This window comes from Gavia stellata, chromosome 16 (genome assembly GCF_030936135.1).
Source record: "Gavia stellata isolate bGavSte3 chromosome 16, bGavSte3.hap2, whole genome shotgun sequence".
NCBI classification, from domain to species: Eukaryota; Metazoa; Chordata; class Aves; order Gaviiformes; family Gaviidae; genus Gavia; species Gavia stellata.
Window position 1 is genome coordinate 13,233,757 of NC_082609.1, and position 17,554 is coordinate 13,251,310.

Below are 17,554 nucleotides of genomic sequence, written 5' to 3' on the forward strand. Positions count from 1 at the left end.
TTTATCTGGGAGTCTTGGGAACCGTCTATTCCAACCCCTTAATTATTTGACAAAGGTAGAAAAGCTGTAGCTGGGTTAAGCCAAGGCCTGCAGATGTGACTCAGCCTTTTGACTGTAGCTTGCTGCTGGCTGTTCAGTGCAGACCCATTAGTGGGGCAGCCGTGCAATTTGAACACTGGCAGCCTTCACAGAGAGGAAGCTAGTCACTGGTAAAGAGCTTTACATCAGAAGCAACGGTATGAAAAGCCTTGATTACATGAACATCCTAGTTCCTTGGAATGCCAGACAAACCTTTTTGCTTGCAATTGTAAATAATCTGTTTCCCAAGAAATATGACTTATAGATAAGAAAATTATTTTGTGTTCTAGGACAAGACGGAAGCTGCCCTAAGTGACTGCAGCAAAGGTATGACTTTTTCTTCTGCGTGCTGCTCTTGTGCCAGATCTTTCGTACATAAATTATGCCAGTTAGTGCCTTACTGCAGAGCTGTAATTTTGGGCATAAGGGTCTTTAAAGAATTTATAGAAAAGCTGTGGTGGAAGACACCCGAATCTAGAATTATTTATATTATTTATATTAATTATTTTGTAAAATGTCTGTCAAACTTCTCCTGTCTGGAATAATTTACTTTCTATTCTCTTGTGCCAGTAAGGCTGCTGTTTGTACTTTTTTAATAGGGAAGTCTTTTTATTATGGAAGCTGTTTCCTTACACCTACTATTTTAAACCCACTTCCACCTGCCATTCCCCCCCAAATCTTGGTTTAATCCCAGATTCCAAAGAACTGTGAGGCTTTATGGAGTTAAAAGCATTATCAAGTCCCTTTTATGCAAGGCTTTTGCTTTGTCACAAGAGCTTACGCTCTCCCGTTATTGTCCTGCATAGTTTTCTCTCTGCAACTTCTGGTGAAATCATTTCAGCTGTGCATTGCTTTATTGCTTCCACCCACTCACCCATGCTTGAGTATTTGTTAAACTCCCCATGACAGCTGGGGAAAAAAGTCCAAATTACAAATCAGAAAACTAATCCAATGGCTGCATGCCAGTACTGCTTGTACAGTAAATATGAGTTTGTACATGCTAAAAGTATTCTTGAAGGTAACAAATTCTAGCTGGCCTCTGTCACTTTGGGGGTTTGCCTTTGTTTGGTGGTGGTGCATTTTGAAAAACACTTCTGCTAATTTTGTAGTGGCTGAAAGGGTATTGGTCTGCTTTGCAGCAGTGAGACTTAAACCTACCATCGCTTGACACTCCCCAGGGACTTGGCTTACAAACTGCAATGCAACACTTAGAGCACAGCAGAGCAATTCACACTAACCTGCAACTTGCTGACTGTAGCATTGTCTTTGTCCTTCCAGAAATAAGCTAGAATATTTAGCTAGATAATCCTAGATTTAATTGTTCTGAGAACCATTTTAATAGGTTAGTAATTATAAAATGGGTGGTCTTTCATACTCCCTCTTTCTATGATGAAAAATGGATGAAGAAATTCCTGCAAAATTACCATTTGCAGGTTACTGTTAAGTTTAGCATTCAGTCTTAACTGCATCTGTAAACATGGTCATGGCTGCCAAGGGAATAAAGAGAGGAAAAGCTTAAATTCAGTCAGTATGCCCCTCTGCTAACTTGTAGAGCTAATATAACTGTGGATTCCCAACCCAATTTTGACTGTTTGATATTAAATTCAGAAGAACACCAGTAGTTCTCCTGGAGTTTGTCTCAACTTGAACCGAGTTAAGCAGGGAAATGCTTATTTTCCCTGCTATGTTTATCTTTAGGTATATTTAACTTTAGCTGTAATCTAATAATATACACTTACTAAATACACAAAAGCTGAAAAGCATCTTACAGGTCCTTAAAATTTCTGAACTGACACTTAGAATCTCTGCATCTATAGTATTAGAAAATTAAGTGTTTGTGCATTATAAATCACTTCTATCTGTGATAGATTGTAGACATTAAATGAAATATGATCATTTGCATTAGACTTTCACAGGCACATGTATGCTGTTCTGAATTATGACAGCTTTTAAACTGTGACTCTGCTTGATTCTAAGCTACATTGTAAAGATAACTATTAAGAATTTAATACACACTTAAGAATTCATTCGAGAGGTGTAGAAGTGTTTCAAGTAAAATACTGTGCTTTGTTTTTGTCTTCTAGCAGTGGAATTAGATCCTAACTATATTAGAGCTTTGCTGAGGAGAGCAGAACTATATGAAAAAACAGAAAAACTAGATGAAGCGCTGGAAGATTATAAGGCAGTCCTAGAAAAAGACCCATCAGTTCATCAAGCCAGAGAAGCTTGCATGGTAAGCCTTTTAGTATACTTTGGCCTAACTTTAAACCAAGGTCTTTTCTTTCCTATTCTAAATATTCAATGCTGTTTATTCAAGCAGCTTCATATGCCGTAGTGATAACTTTTTTTTTTTTGAGTCTGAAAGGGTAGGGGTTTTCTCATCTGGTTTCGTGTACGGAAGATTACATGAACTGCCACAACTTCCATGACAAGTCTCAGGTCCATAAAGCATACTCCTCTTCTTACCTTTGTAAAATGAGTGAAAGTAAATGTGTGTTCCGGGCTGTAAGCATGTAGTTACATGTTTAGCTGTTGAACAGCACATGGGTGTGCACACACACACACTTTGTTCTAGTTTTCTGATTGAGGCTGTGAATTGTATTTATGCATGTCCTAGAAAAGGTTGCCTGAACCACTGCTGCATTTTAGTAGCCATCATTTCAATACAGATCTGCAATTTGGAGATCAGAATACAAGCACCCTATAATACAGTTCTTGCTAGCTATTTAATTAGTGGGAGTCTGGTTTTCTTTCAGTAGAATTATTTTTCCGATTGGTAAATTTGCAGTCGAATGCCTTTGTGGCATAATTATAATTACTTTTTTTTTACTTGATTATATAGCTTTGAGAATGGCAAAGGGAAAGGATTCTATCAGTCTGTATCTCTGTTTGTATCTACTTCAAAACGTTGGTATTTTTGTTTCTTGATTCAGCTGTTTTCTGTTCTTGTTCTTTGCTATGCCTTGTGTGTATATTGGCCACTGTGAGTTATTTTACTAATAGTGACTGAAGTCTGCTATTAATCTTCAAAAACTTAGCCTTTCACTTGAAGGAAAAGGCACCTTGTGGTTGCAAACAGCACTCCCTCCTGATTTGGTTACTTTCTTTGTTCTAAAAAAAAAGACAATTCTGTAGCTTAGTACTGTGTTCCAATGTCCACTTTCAATCAAATTACAAATACTTCAGGATTAAACTTTTCTTGCAGATCTTTGCCATATCTCTGTAAGTGTAAGGAAGTGCTTTAAAAGTTTCCTTGGCCTTTAGGATGTGTCAGCTTGGATGAAAAAAGGTAAACCCCTAGCACTTCCTGAAACCTGGATCTAACATGTAAATAATCCCTACTCAATGGGCATTTAAAGTCACTGCCACAGCCTGCTGATTTGAGGTTTTAAGTAACTCTTTCTGTAAAATACCAGCAGGAAGTGATTCTTCTAGTGATATTTAGTATGTTAATGCTCAGTGTGGAAAATAGCTGTGGATTTGACAATTTCAGAGGGTCTTTTCACAAGGGTAGCAGGAAGGGGAATTTATTTTTTGCAGAAAGCTCCTCTTGCAGGCTGCTTGCTGTTCTTATTTTTGAAAAGAAGTTATGAAGGCTGTGTTGAAAGGACAAATGTGGCAAAGATGTGGCCAGACAGCCTGTGGTTTTGAAGGAACATGCGCTAATGAAAGGTGGCCACTATAAAAAGTACAGTGGTGGTCAGTTTTTATCAAAGTGGGACCTTCAGGTCATGGTAGGTGAGTGGTTTGCAAGCACCAGAGAGCCTGGAAAGAGCTGACCATCCTCTGCAGGGAAAACCACAGCCAAACTATTCTTTACTTCCATTTTAAGGTAAATGGATGCAATTTTAAAACCTAATTCTTAGTTGGGCACCCAAATCCGTATGCCAATACCTGACTATTTATATCTGGTTAAATTTTCAAAGGGCGTAATTATTTTAGTTCAATTTCACATCGGTGAACCTGCAACGCATTCTGCCCCATAAAGAAAAAAAATTATTTGCTTCACCTGCAAAATTATCTCTAAAACCATGTTGAATATGTCAATGCAGAAATATTTTGGAAAGGCTTAGGTTTAACTGTTTTAAGTCTTCATATGGGAAAATAAATCATTAGTAGTGATTTCCCCCCTTCTTTCCCTATATTATAGTATTGTAAGTGACAGATTAGAAACTGCTTTTATAGCATTAGACAAGAAGCCTTGCCTGAAATTACTTCCTTTGGGACTGGATCAGTTGCACTGATGGCAGAAAAATATTCTGCTTAATTGTGTAATTGCTATAATGGTATGGTTTCACAAAACAGCTAAACTGATCTACTAACTGCCTGCTGCTTAGAAAGCTGTCCAGTTGCTTTGCTTGTGCTAGCACTGGTACCAGCTCATGTCCCACCCTAGGGGCTGGCTGGTTCTATATATGAGTCTGGCAGACAACTAACTCAGCTAAAGGGAAAAACAGCAACAAGCAACCAAAAAAAGCCAGCAACCAAAAAGCCCCAAAGTAAATACTTTTATATTGCCTTGGCTTTTTGCAGTCAGACAAGTCCTACTGCAAATGCTAGTGAGAAAGATGTGGTCAAGGCAGGGCAGGAATTGGGGCCATCCCCTTTGGCAGCACCCACTGACAAGGTCAGTTTACTGTACTGTGAAACAACCCCCTGATGCTTGTTGCATGCATCTGGTTCAGAGCAGGAGAGCACTTTATCACCTAGCTCTTGGCAATGGCTTAATAAATGACAAGCTTGTCAAACATCATTACTGCATGGGTAGTGAATGTGATGGGTCAATCACAGTCTAGAAAAGAGTATTTGTGTTGGCCTTGTTTATAGTCTCCTAGCTGAGACTATGGCTTATTTGATCCAGGAAATCAGCCAAGGAGTCTGCTGACATATCTAAAGGAAACGATGGGGTTTATTTTCTGTAGCTTGTAGTCTTTTAGCATTAGACTAGCTCCAGAGAGAGGCCTAGCGTTATCTAGCCAGTTACTTGGTAAAATAGTATTAGTGTAGATGGAGTGCATTTTAGCAGTTTATCATACAAAGAACAACTGTGAAGATCAGACAGGTTGTTATGAACCACCAGTCAGGACTCCACAGATTGAGTTGGGAACACTACCAGTAGTTGGTACAAAATGTAAGGAGTTTAAAATACATATATTTTGGCTGACTGGAACCCCCTGAAAGTATATACCTCTCGCAAAGCCACAGTTTTCTTTCAGTGAGTATGCCTCTAATAATCTCACAAAAGAGCCCTTGCTCAATAACCACTGGAGATCAGGGCTAGAAGAGAATCATAAACAGTGCTGCTGTTCTTCCTGGCCATCTTTCAGGAATGTTTTAGAACGATCAGTAATTTATTCTTAATTTTTGTAGCTGGGAAGTACAGAGGTTGACTGTTACGCTCCTTGACCTCATTTTACTAGGCAGAGGCTTTAGGCTCACATGTGGTGCAGAACACTTTGTACAAAGTACCCTCAATTTACACTGCAGTGGGATTTAGGACATTCTGCCCTGTGTTGGTCCCATTCTTTGTCAAGTTTCAGGGTAGAAGCAATCTTTTGAGATTGAAGCTTAAAACTCCCCTCTTGAAAAATTGTTAAGGAAATACTGACACTTTTTAAAATATTCATAATAAATCTCTAAATTTCATAATAAAAAAACCAATTCCAGCTGTAATGTTGACTCCACATATGTAGTTAACATATCTAATATGTAGGAGACTAAGAAACTTTCCTTTTGAGATTGAAGCTTAAAACTCCCCTCTTGAAAAATTGTTAAGGAAATACTGACACTTTTTAAAATATTCATAATAAATCTCTAAATTTCATAATAAAAAAACCAATTCCAGCTGTAATGTTGACTCCACATATGTAGTTAACATATCTAATATGTAGGAGACTAAGAAACTTTCCTTTATTGTGAGGTAAAGTGCATTGCTCTTTGCAGAAATATCGCAGCATGTTTTTTCCCCTCACTGTTGATGAAAATGATGCATCAAGAGAATCTGCAAATTAGCTTCATTCACTGTTAGAGCAAATCTTTCTCCTTCCTGTGTATAGAAAATATTTCACATACTGCTTTAGGGAATGTCGTGATCTTGTTAAATGACAGTTTAAAGATATTAAATATGCAGTAGTTCTTTGCTTTGATTCCTGATTTGGTAGCTGCTCTAAAATTTAAGTACTGTTTATATTTCAGGAGTACAGTGCTAGTGTTTTGATTTAAATCCTAGTGTCATACACTTCAGTTACTTTTGACATCTTCAATGCCAAATTAAACAGTTTGACATTATAATGTTTTGTGGTCAAATAATCCCTATTGATGCTTTCCCAGAAAGTGTTTAATTATATGGTATCAATATTTAGGTTTTGTTTTTAGCAGTGTTGTGTGAATTTTACCTTCAACACAGTTTTTGAGGGATTGGCAGGCCAGATAAACTTATTTACCAAAAGAAGCTGTACTTTGAAATAAGTATCATAGACACCAGATAAATAGCTGTCCTTACGGACACCTTTCTATAGATAACTAACCTTGCAAATAAATTTCTGGAGTGAGAAATGCTGAGTCTTTGGAATAGTAGTATTCAGACAGACAAAACATGGAGTATGTATTTCAGATCAAGGATTTGTGTCTTAATTTCCTGCTAAAGCCTAATGTCCAGATGTGAGAGACACATGATATATGCCAAACTCGTCCAAGATTCAGCAAATCTCACAGCCACAATGCAAACTGAATTTAGAGCCTGGGGATATCCACACATGTTTTCATGCAGACAGCTTAGGTCCAGATCTGCACCCAACTTAATAAGCCCCTCTGGGTCAGCAGGAGTCAGATGAGGTCTGACTGGGCTAATTAGATCTGGCTCACTGGTGGTGATGCTGGGCCTGGGCTGGTTTCAAGCTTAGCCATGTATATCTGCATTCTATTCCTTAGTACTTGTTTTTCTGTTGATTTTTTTTTTTGCTTTTTTTCCTGGGGTGTACCACCTCTCTTCCCCATCACTATAGAAAATGAACTGTATTTGCCTGTGTTCACCAGTGTATCCTGCATTGAAGAGGAGAGGAAGAGTTAGGCAGCCTTGTCAATGGGCTTTTTCTTGACGTGAATGTCTTTTTTCACTGTGGCAATGATATCAGGATGACAAACTTATCCATGATGACTGGAGCTGTAAATGACAGGAAGGAATGAGATTAGGAAATGAATTCTTTAACTATGTTGAGAAGCCAATTATCACAAGGGAAGTGTATCAGGAGTGAATTCCACACCTGGTACCATAGTGTCCTTACTGATAGCACCATTACAGCAGGTTTGTCTTATTTGCTATGACTTCCACAAGAAGAGACAGCATAGTTATGCATATAATTGCATGTTGAACTGCCAGAATTATACAGTAATAAGCATAGTAAAAAAGTTTGAAATAGTACTTCTGAAAAATATGAAAAATATGTATAAACAGTGACTCTCATTCGTAGTATATTTTGGTTTAGTATTGTATTTAACCGGTATATAGAAAATGCAAAATTTAAATGATACAATGGTAAATTTAGTTGTAGTGAATATAAAGTTCTAATTAAAAATTATCATTACAATCATATAGCAAAACACCAGTACTGTGTAAGGATGGGAGATGTGTCACAGCTGTTTTAGGCATAAATGGGAATCTCAAATCATTAGGAATGCATAGACCATGCAATTACATAATGCTCATTAGAAACATGTGATAAGTTTGTTTGTGATGATGCAACAGATTTTAACACTGGTGCCAGTTCTAAGAAGGGAAGAAGCACACTGATGAACTGTTACTTGGACTAGTATCTTGCTCAGGATGAACTGTGGGAGTTCCCTCCCCATGATCAATTGCCAAATCAAGGCCTTCATTTGTAGTACCGTGTCCTCCTTAGAGCTATACCATACATTGTGTAGTACGATGCTGCTCATTAAACTATGTCCTGACTATGTTCATAGACAGTTAATTTAGTGAGCTTCTGATAAATTATTTGTTTTTAGAAGATCTTCGTGTTTTCACAGTGCGGATTTCCCTGGAGCGTGATGCCACTGAGAGCTGCCTTTATGGATGTTTTCCTCATTACACCTGCGTTTATGTTCAGAAGTCAAATGCTGTGCTTGCTTATTTCCTCCAGCCTCTCTTACCAAATTTAATGCACACAGCAGAGGAGATAGGGCTAAAATATACTTTAATTGTAAGTCTCTTAAATTCCATATGCTTTTCAGTTAAAATCCCAAGCACAGATCAGATCTGTTTTTCAGCGGTAAAAATGTATGCCTGTGTGAAACCTGCATTTACAAGTTACAACTTACTGTTTATGTGAACTGATGTCACAGGATGAATTAGGGGTTTCCAAAATAAGATGAAAGTGTGCTTTGACATAAGGATTCCTTTTAAGTCATAAACAGTGTATCCTGGGTATGTGTATGAAAATTCCGTGAGCTTAACCTACGGTATTATTGAAAGCATGGGTCTGATTCCAATTTTTATCTCTCTCCACAGCGATTACCTAGACAAATTGAAGAGCGGAATGAAAAATTAAAGAAAGAAATGTTAGGTAAGTAGCATGTACATATAACTTGCATAATAATCTTTATAGTCTACTAGAAAAATAAAAAGGCATGAGTAGAATCTCTTGTATAAAATTTAAAGAAGGTAAATCTTAAAGGAAATGCTTGTTCTGTGTTAAACAAAACTCCTGATTTCTTCGTAGTTCTCTATTGCTTGGTTTCACTTACAGTAAGTTCCAGCCAAATAATTCTCCCATACAGAAAAGGCTATTAGTTAAAGAAAGAAATACTCAAGACCTTCTAAAACAATTTAATATTGGTGCATGTAAAAGCAGGGGAAAATGGTTTGAAAGAGACCAACTGCTCTGCTCTTTCTCTCTGCAAGTAAACCTTCAAAGGAAACATTCCCATGAAAGGGATAAAACAGGGTTTTCACTAAACCTTTGTGTAAAAAGTCAACCAGCTGTAATAACTAAGCATGTTTGATCTTGTGTCTGAGGAAGTAAATCTGGTTCTTTTTGTAGCACTTCCAACCTATAGACCTCCAAGTCTTCACGTTTACCTTGATTTACATAGTATTTCAGTTCTGTTTGTGTAGAGGCCGAATTAGACCTACCTAGTGTTACAAACAGGCATCTGGCCTTGCTAGGAGCGGAATTAGATTTCCTAACTGCGTCGCTCATTGTCTCTAGACTTTTTACAATTCTATACCAAAGGACACTATTGACTCTACTTGTTTGTAGAAAAGAGATTTTAATTAATGTAACTCATTTGAATGTATGTGCCACCATCATCGTGTTATATGGTATTGCTTGGATAATATCTTAACTGGTTTGATGTATTTCAAAAGGATAACTACTTAAATAAGATTGCCCAAGCAAGATTGGTTTTCATGTGTAATATTAAGTATAAAGCACTTCCTTGCACCACTCATAGTGTTATGGTTAAACTAACAGTTTTTGGGGGAACCTCCTGCCCAAAAAAAGACTGCTGTCAACATTGTTTACTGTCTCCTAGTTCCTTAATTCTTTAGGGTCAGATACTACATAAGCCAATCTGATGTTCTGGTGCTTTTTAAAATGAGTTTTTATATAATATTTTCATTTGTACTGTTCAGAAAATCCACACAGAAGAGCAAGGACAAATGACAGTGTAAGATAAAGAGAAACTAACTGTACCTAACCTGTTTCAGAAATAGCTTTCAACAGTTATCTGTTTACTCATTCTAGGTGTGACAAGTAGTAGATGAAACGCTATTTTAAGATGAGTAGGCTTTGAGGGTTTGAGATGGGAAAGAGGAAGGCAGTGTTTTGCTATTCTGCAGAGAATCAGGTTAAATAAACTCAGTCTGTCTTGTATACTGTAACACTAATACTTGAAGTATTTGGGAAGAAGAGACTGTTTCAAGGGCTTATGCTGAAGCTGATATTTTTCTTCAATTTTTTTTTCTTGCTGTGCAGGGAGGCTGATTTGCTCTTGCTGTACCTGTTTTGGCCTAGTAAAGTTGCAGTGAGGCTTTCTAGATCTTTACATCATCAGATTCTGTTTCCACTATTGTACGTAGAACAAGCCGTAAATAAAGATGGTTAAGTGTGATAGTGCTCTAAATAGATGACAAATACAGAAAATATCCAGAAGGATCATGCCCATTTGTAGGACATGGTATGGGTTTCAACACAAAGCAATATGAAAACGGTTCCTGATCTTTTGTGAACTCTCCCTTTGTACCATTGTTACCAATGTCTAAAGGGCCTCACTAATCACAAGGGACTATACTGAAACAATAAATCCAGCTTTATAAACTGTCATTACAAACCTAGTTCTATACTGCTAATTTTTGCCTAGATTTCAGACTAGATGTGATCTTTTTAAAGAAGTGTTAATCCAGTGGCAACTAGAATTTCAGAACTGAACTGGTCTTTTGGGAACCAGTTCAGGCTGTTTATATTGGGATTCTCGAGAAAGGAGTCCCTTCTCAATGATGTTTACTTTGTAAACAGCCAGGAAAACCAGACTCAGTGTGGGATAGTACAGTGTATAACCCTATGTTCATCCACAACCTTTGCGTGTGACAGGATTCATATAAATTGTCACATGTATCGTTAAAATTATATGGTGTCAGTTGGTATTTTATTGCAGGTGGTATTTTATTCTTAGCACTGGTTGTGATCACCAGTGTAACACAAATTGAGGATTTTTTCTGTAATACATTCTTTTACTAGAACACTTGGAATTAAGTTAGGAATATGGGCAGCAACCAGACTAACGTTATAAAATTCCCTGTATCTTGTCGATAAGAGAGATAGCAGTGATGTCATGGATCTAACAATGAAGGCCTGGGAAGGAAATACTTTCCAAGGTTTATAAAATGCTGCTGTTCTGTCTGAGGTCAAGGAAAAACCCTTACAATTGAGATAGGGGGATTAGATGGGAGTTCTGGAAGGAGTGAAAGAAGACAAACTAAATATAGTGTGGTGGTTGAGAGATTTCTTTGGATTGTTTTTGTTGCACAATGTATTTTATTTTAAGCTGTTTCAATTTTTCATATTCAAGAACTTTGTTAATGCTATTTACCAAATGAGTACTGTGTCAGAATAGACAATTGCTTGTGGTCATCTGTTAGGAGATGACCTGACTACTGGTTAAACAGTGCCAGGTGTGCAAGGATTCATTCCCTCACCTTCTCACAGGGGAGTCAACTCAAGTGTCTGGGTTGTACCCCAGATTTTTTGGTTCCAGGAGAGCAAGTCAGACACATCCTAATAGTTCCAGGCTAGGCCTGGTCCAGGAGCACTGACACTAAACTTAACATAATCACCCACAAAATCTTTAGAAAGAATGTCTCACTTCATGCTTTGGCTCCTTTGAAGTTTGGATATTGACTTGAATTCTTATTTTATTCAATGAATCAGCCAATAACGTTTTTCTAGGCTTTTATTCTTTCAACTAAAACTAAGTCCTGGTATACCCAGCTAACACAGACTGTCATGAAAACTGGAGCTGTGTACAAACAAACCAAAATAAATGGAGTGAATCTTCCTTCTCTCCCAAGTGTGTTTCCTGTTTTCCAGTGCTACAGCTCATTACCACATAGTTTGTCAGAAGCTGAAACCACTTCTTAAGTGATTGTGTGTAAATAAATCAGAGTACACATTCTTGGCTGGATTTTTCTTCCAGACTACCTAACTATGAATTCTTGTGTGCAACTGGTAGTGCATGTGATTGATGAAGTTGATGTCACTAGAAAAAACATGTTTTGTTGCCAAAACAAGTCCATTTCTGCTATGTGTTCTGCAAGGATCTGACTTTTCCAAGCTGACATTTGTATTTAAATTATTTTCATATTTTCCATTCAGCCTTTGCAGGTTAGTGCCACTGAAGTTTGCTCACGATGAACTAACCTCCGTTTCACATTAATGAAAGCTTAACTTACAGCACACTTTGAAAGTAGCTTTTAAATCCATGTGGCTCTTCCCTTTGTGCTTTCATAAAGTGAGCGTCCTCTGCCTTAGTAATTGCCCAAGATGTGAACATATACTAACCATTTTCTGTGTTCTTTTTTATTTCTCTTCTGACTTTAAAGCCAAAGATTTCCAGCTATTGTGCAACAAGCTAGTCTTGTTTAGAAAAACCGTAATTATTGTGATAACTAGGACCAGCTCCTTTGGGTAGAGGATATGAGAAGAGGGGAAGTTTGGAATAGTTTTAGCGAGGTTTAGCAGCTCGGGTGCTGTGACAACAATACAGTTTTCTGCATGGCTACAGTGGAGCCAAGTATATTGGATATAAAAAATGGGATGGCACATATGCCAATCTGTATAACCCATCTTATACACACAGAGTTCATCAAATCTAATTAAAAACTATTGGGACCTTCAGTTTAAGTTATAAATGATGCATTCCAGAAAATAGTGAAATGTACTTGATTATCAATGTGATTAATGGGAAGGACTATCAGAGCATATCACCTGGGTCTTTCTGCCAATAAGAGATTTTTTCCAGCTACTTGAGATCAGCAAAGATATTTATTTGGCTTAGTGCCTAAAAAATTAGTTTCTTTTTTTTGATACTGAAAGGTGTGTTGTATTTGCAACTAAGCTGCTAAACCCCAATAGTGCATATAGGGAGGTCACTTTAAATAGTTCAAACCAGAGCTAATATACAGTTACTTGTAGTTCAGCCCTCACCATTTAGGGAATGGATAAGGATTTGCCCTCGCTCTTTTAATTGCTTAAGAAATGTTTTTGGTAATACAGAAAGTTAGACAAAGATGACACCTCATCAGGAAATTTGTCTTTTATCAAAAAAAAATCTTAATATATAGCTTTTCAACTTCCAAACACCACATTAACACTAGCAACTATACTAGAATTACTGCCAGAAAGACTGAGTAGCAATTAATTTTGGCTGTTCCATCTTCATGTAAATTGTGAGAAACCTTTTCGTGCGTCTGCCTTTTGCAATAGGATGTTACACTGCAGTTTAGGTAAGTAATGAATCAGAGTTCTGAGCCCTAAATTGATTTTTACCTGTTAGTTTTCTTGTTAACCTCTGAATATCACTTTGCTGAAGTAACTTAACATGCTGGAGCTCCAGGTGAAAAGTAGACACAGGCTCTAAAATATAAAGAACAAGATCTGTGAAAATATGGTCTCAGAGAGGAGAATGTGACCCTGCTCGGGGACAAATGAGTGTTTGACTGCTGAGAACTCTTTGCAGCTGAGTCACAGCCCCACATGCCTTTTTCCTTCCTTCAAGCACAGTCTCTGTTTTAAGAGAGCTTTTCTTTGGGGGGAGGGGCAGGTTGGATTTAACTACAGATCTTAAATTAGGGATGAAAGGAGAGTGGGGGAGGAGGAAATAGTGCTTTCCTACAATGATGGGTTTATTTGCACCAAGACAGCAGGAGCGGTGCTTTGGGCTTGAGTTCCCGGAAAAGGCAAGGCTTTCTTCTGCTTCATTAACAATTTATTAAATGTGGCTGCACCAAAGGCATTGCTGTATGTGGATTTAAGTGATAGAACAGGAAGGTGACCTATGACTGTATTGTTTTAATTATTCAATCCCAGTGAGATGAAGAATAAAGTATAACATATATGATATAGTCTTTTGCTTCTCCCAAAGAGCTGGCCTAGCTACAAGGAAGAATACCAAAGCAGTGTTCAGTGTTTATTGGCTCTAGTATGACCGGAAAAGAGCCATCATACAAACTCCAATTAGAAAAGACCTTTCACAGTTTCCTGAAACAGGCAAACTCATCTGCCTGCTCCTGAGCCAGCTGCACTGCCTGGGTAACTTGGGAACTGTTTACAACTGGCTCCAGCAATGCCAGGCTATGCCAGAATTCTTCCACCAGTAGACAAAGACACTTCTCACCCCGAACCTGAAGCTAAGCAATGACCAAATGTTTGTCTAGAAGTACAATAGTAACTATTCATCTCAGTCATAGAGATGCTATGAACTACTTTATAGTTTTATAACCAAAATGCTTTTAGGATGCAGTATAAAATTATGAACTTAATAGTTAACTTAGCTTAAACAGGGTGTAGCTTAAAAAAAAAAAAACACCACCAGTACAAAGAAGCTAATCCTAGCTGAGCCACTCACTGGAATGACTTTGGCCAGAACACTTAACGACCTCATCTGTTAATCCACACAGGAAAAAAAATCAAATTGCAGAAAAATTCTGTCTCACCAGCTAGCTGCTTTTGTAGGCTAAGGTTGCCTTTTTTTCCTGTGTAAGGCCACAGAATTTCCATGTTGACTGTCGAAGACCAATCTTGCATTAAAATAATTACAGAAATCTCTGAAAGATAACCAGTTGTGAACCAGCACTTTGATGCAAGATCTTAATTACTTTGGCATATTTAGGAGTACCGTAGTAATGCTGTTAGTTTCTTTATGCAGGACTTAGTTTTTCCTTACAATAAAATGTTTATATTTTCCCCCAGCTATTGCTTCTTTTTTTTATTTTTTGTGAATGTGTTCAAAAAAGCTCCCCTTGCCTTCAGTTCAATTTTGGAAATGTAATTGAAAAAATAACATGTTTTGGATTATGGTGATGGTGTCCAACCTGACTTGAATTGTTGCCAGATTGTAAGAGATAAAGGGGCATGCTTCCATGGGATAAGTTCAGACTTGGATATGATTTCTGTTTTGAGCATGGTCACAGGCCTGCAGTGTCATGCAAGGCAAATCTCTTGATCTGTTTGTATTCCATTTGTGCAACGTAAATACTGCTTGTCTCTTTCTGTAAAGAACTTGCATATGGCTTTGCTCCTAATGTTTCTATATTCTTTTATCACTGCTGTGAAGTTACTGCTTCAGTATAGCTTAGCAACAAAGCCTGAACTAAATTACGGCTGGTGCATTGTAGTGAGGAAACTTACTTAATAGCAGTAGTGATGATTGCAGTGCTGGGCAGAAAGCAGGTTTTCAGACAAACAAAAGAACTTGGGAAAAGCAAAGAAAATAAATGTGTTCATATGACTTTGCAGTTAGATTCTAATACGTTAGTTTAGAAATAAAGGTGAAGATGACTAGAATAACAGAGATGTTTCTCATGACTTCAGATGGCTTGCGGAAAGCACACGCATGCAAATAAGAATAGGTGTGGCATTTGCACATTTTAGTTACGTGATTGTGACTACTTCAGTTGCCTAACTGGATTTCTTGTGTGCCAGCTATTGTTGTTGTTATCACTTTTTCCCTCACCGTGTGCATGCACAGAACTCCCAGCAAAACAAAATCCATTGCCTTGAGGATCTAGTAAAGGTAGAGGGCTTTTTGAAAGGTGGTGTGTAGCTGGTGGATGCAAACCTAGGGTAGGCTTCAACTTGTCAAAACTTCTCCTGTTTGTTCTTTGGGAAATGAGTCGACAGTTCTACATTGAAGCCAGGAGAAAAATAACGTTTTTCTTGGAAAACTGACCTGTCTTCGTCCTTTGTCTTGTCATGTCAGGGGCTCAGCTTGTGTTTAGCCGACATTGAAATTGTTACCTCTGCTTCTAGTTTAATTTTATGCACTTTATCTATTCTGTCATCTCTATATAGCTACGATTTTTTAAAAAGGATGACCTTTTGTTGCCCTTCCCCTTTTATAGGTGGTAGCAAGATTCATTTTCTAGAGTCAGGAAGCTGCCTATATGTATGGTACATATACATTGATAGAAGCCTTTAGATTTTATTAACCGTCATACCTTCTGTATATTTAACAATGCTTGTTAAATAATAGTTGCTTAGAGCTCTTAGCAGTGGTAAGTTAGTCATGGAGAACTGCAGTTTTGAAAGTGAGTTAATGATCTCATGTCACATGACATCATGCTGAGGTTTTTTGCAAGCAAAATGGCTGGGAAGTTGTATGCTTCAGATGGAACTGCTTAGTTTGCAGGTGCAAACACAGTTGCAAGGATGAATTTGTTTTATTTTTCTTCAGATCAATATACACATTTAGAAAGGGATTTTTAATAATTACAAATGAGCAGTTTGAACTTTGGCTTTCATTGTTTCTTTCGGTAGTCTAGGAAGCTGGCTAGTTTGTTGATTGTTTATAGAGCTGTAGCTGCATCAGAAATTACCAGAACTGAAAACATCCAAGCATAAGTATAGGGGAGACCAGTACTTTGTTGTGAGCTGCTAAACTCTCGTGCCTCAAGTGCTTATAACTGAGGAAATAAGGTGCTTTTGGATAGCTATAACCGTGTAGTCATGACTGTCTGCAGCTGCTGGCTCTTCATCAGGGCTGCCTGACAAACCGTTCAGAAACAGCATAGCAATCTGCCAACTTTGGGGCTGAAAACAGTAACTACATCACAATTGGGATTTTTTTTTAATTCATGTAAGAGCCTAAATATTCAACAAACTGCAGAGGTTTCCACAGCATTTACCTTAAATTGGTAGATAAATTAGTAGAGCTGGACTGTGTAGTTGGGCATAATTCAACTGGAGTTTTCCCTCTGCTTAATACTTAATGTGTTATCTCTTCTTTTCATTGTAGGCAAACTGAAGGATCTTGGGAATTTGGTTCTCCGACCCTTTGGCCTGTCAACAGAAAATTTCCAGATAAAACAGGATTCATCAACTGGTTCATACTCCATCAATTTTGTTCAAAATCCAAACAACAATAGATAACCTTAATTCAATCTAGTTCTGCTGGCTTTCAGGCTTCGTGACCGTGTGCTTGCACGTCCAATAAAAGGATTCAGCAAACATTCTTCACGCTCCCCAAGTGAAGATAAGACTCAAGCATATTCATTTCTCTGCTTGTGAAATTATTTACCGTGTGGATGTAAAGCAAGTCATTTGACTTCTCTTAGTGATAACAGTGTCCAGTGTGTGATTTTTTTTAATTTTTTTTTTAATTTTTTTTCTTCCCTTGCAGTGTTTGGCTTGTCCAACAGTCAGGTTCATTATTTTGTCCCATTCAGTGCTGGCAACAAAATTCTAGCAAGCAATTCAGTTGAATCAAAATGTCCACGGACCTGTAGCCAACAACAAAGCCTAATGGTGTCCTGGGGAATTAATGAATCTAGCAGAAGCAATTCTCCACACTCAGCAGGTGGATATGACTGACAGCATGCATGGAAGCAAGCCAACCTCTTCTGTGGAATAATTTTTCTTTGTAATAAAGGCTTGGTATTTCTGTCGGTTTGGTTTGTGAAGTTCTTGCCTTATTTGAGTCCTTCCTATGGTGGTATTGTTTTTAAACATGCTTATAGCCACGCACAAATAACATACTTGCAAGACATCAATTTGAAGCATTTGATTCTATTATTTTTTTTGTCTTGCTTTTAGCAATATCAGTAAATTAACTTCAGGCCCCCCTTACACCACAGTTTGTTTACTTTTTATTAATTTTTCTGAAGGTAACAAGGAAATTTTGTGCCTGTGTGTGTATATACATGCACATGCTTTTTAATGGTACCATGAAATTAATTAAACTTGCTTGTCTGAGATTCATATTA

At 37.6% G+C, this 17,554-nt stretch overlaps 1 protein-coding gene across 1 annotated transcript in view; it reads left to right on the forward strand.

Annotated features, from left to right (window-relative positions):
* TTC1 (tetratricopeptide repeat domain 1) overlaps window positions 1-17,286 on the forward strand; it is a 33,515-nt gene extending 16,229 nt beyond the window's left edge. The window contains exons 5-8 of the mRNA XM_059825412.1: window positions 369-405; window positions 2,163-2,311; window positions 8,585-8,639; window positions 16,588-17,286. Coding sequence (XP_059681395.1) covers window positions 369-405; window positions 2,163-2,311; window positions 8,585-8,639; window positions 16,588-16,721 — 375 coding nt within the window. The 3' untranslated portion in view covers window positions 16,722-17,286. The remainder of the gene's footprint in view (window positions 1-368; window positions 406-2,162; window positions 2,312-8,584; window positions 8,640-16,587) is intronic.
* Window positions 17,287-17,554: the final 268 nt, after the last annotated feature.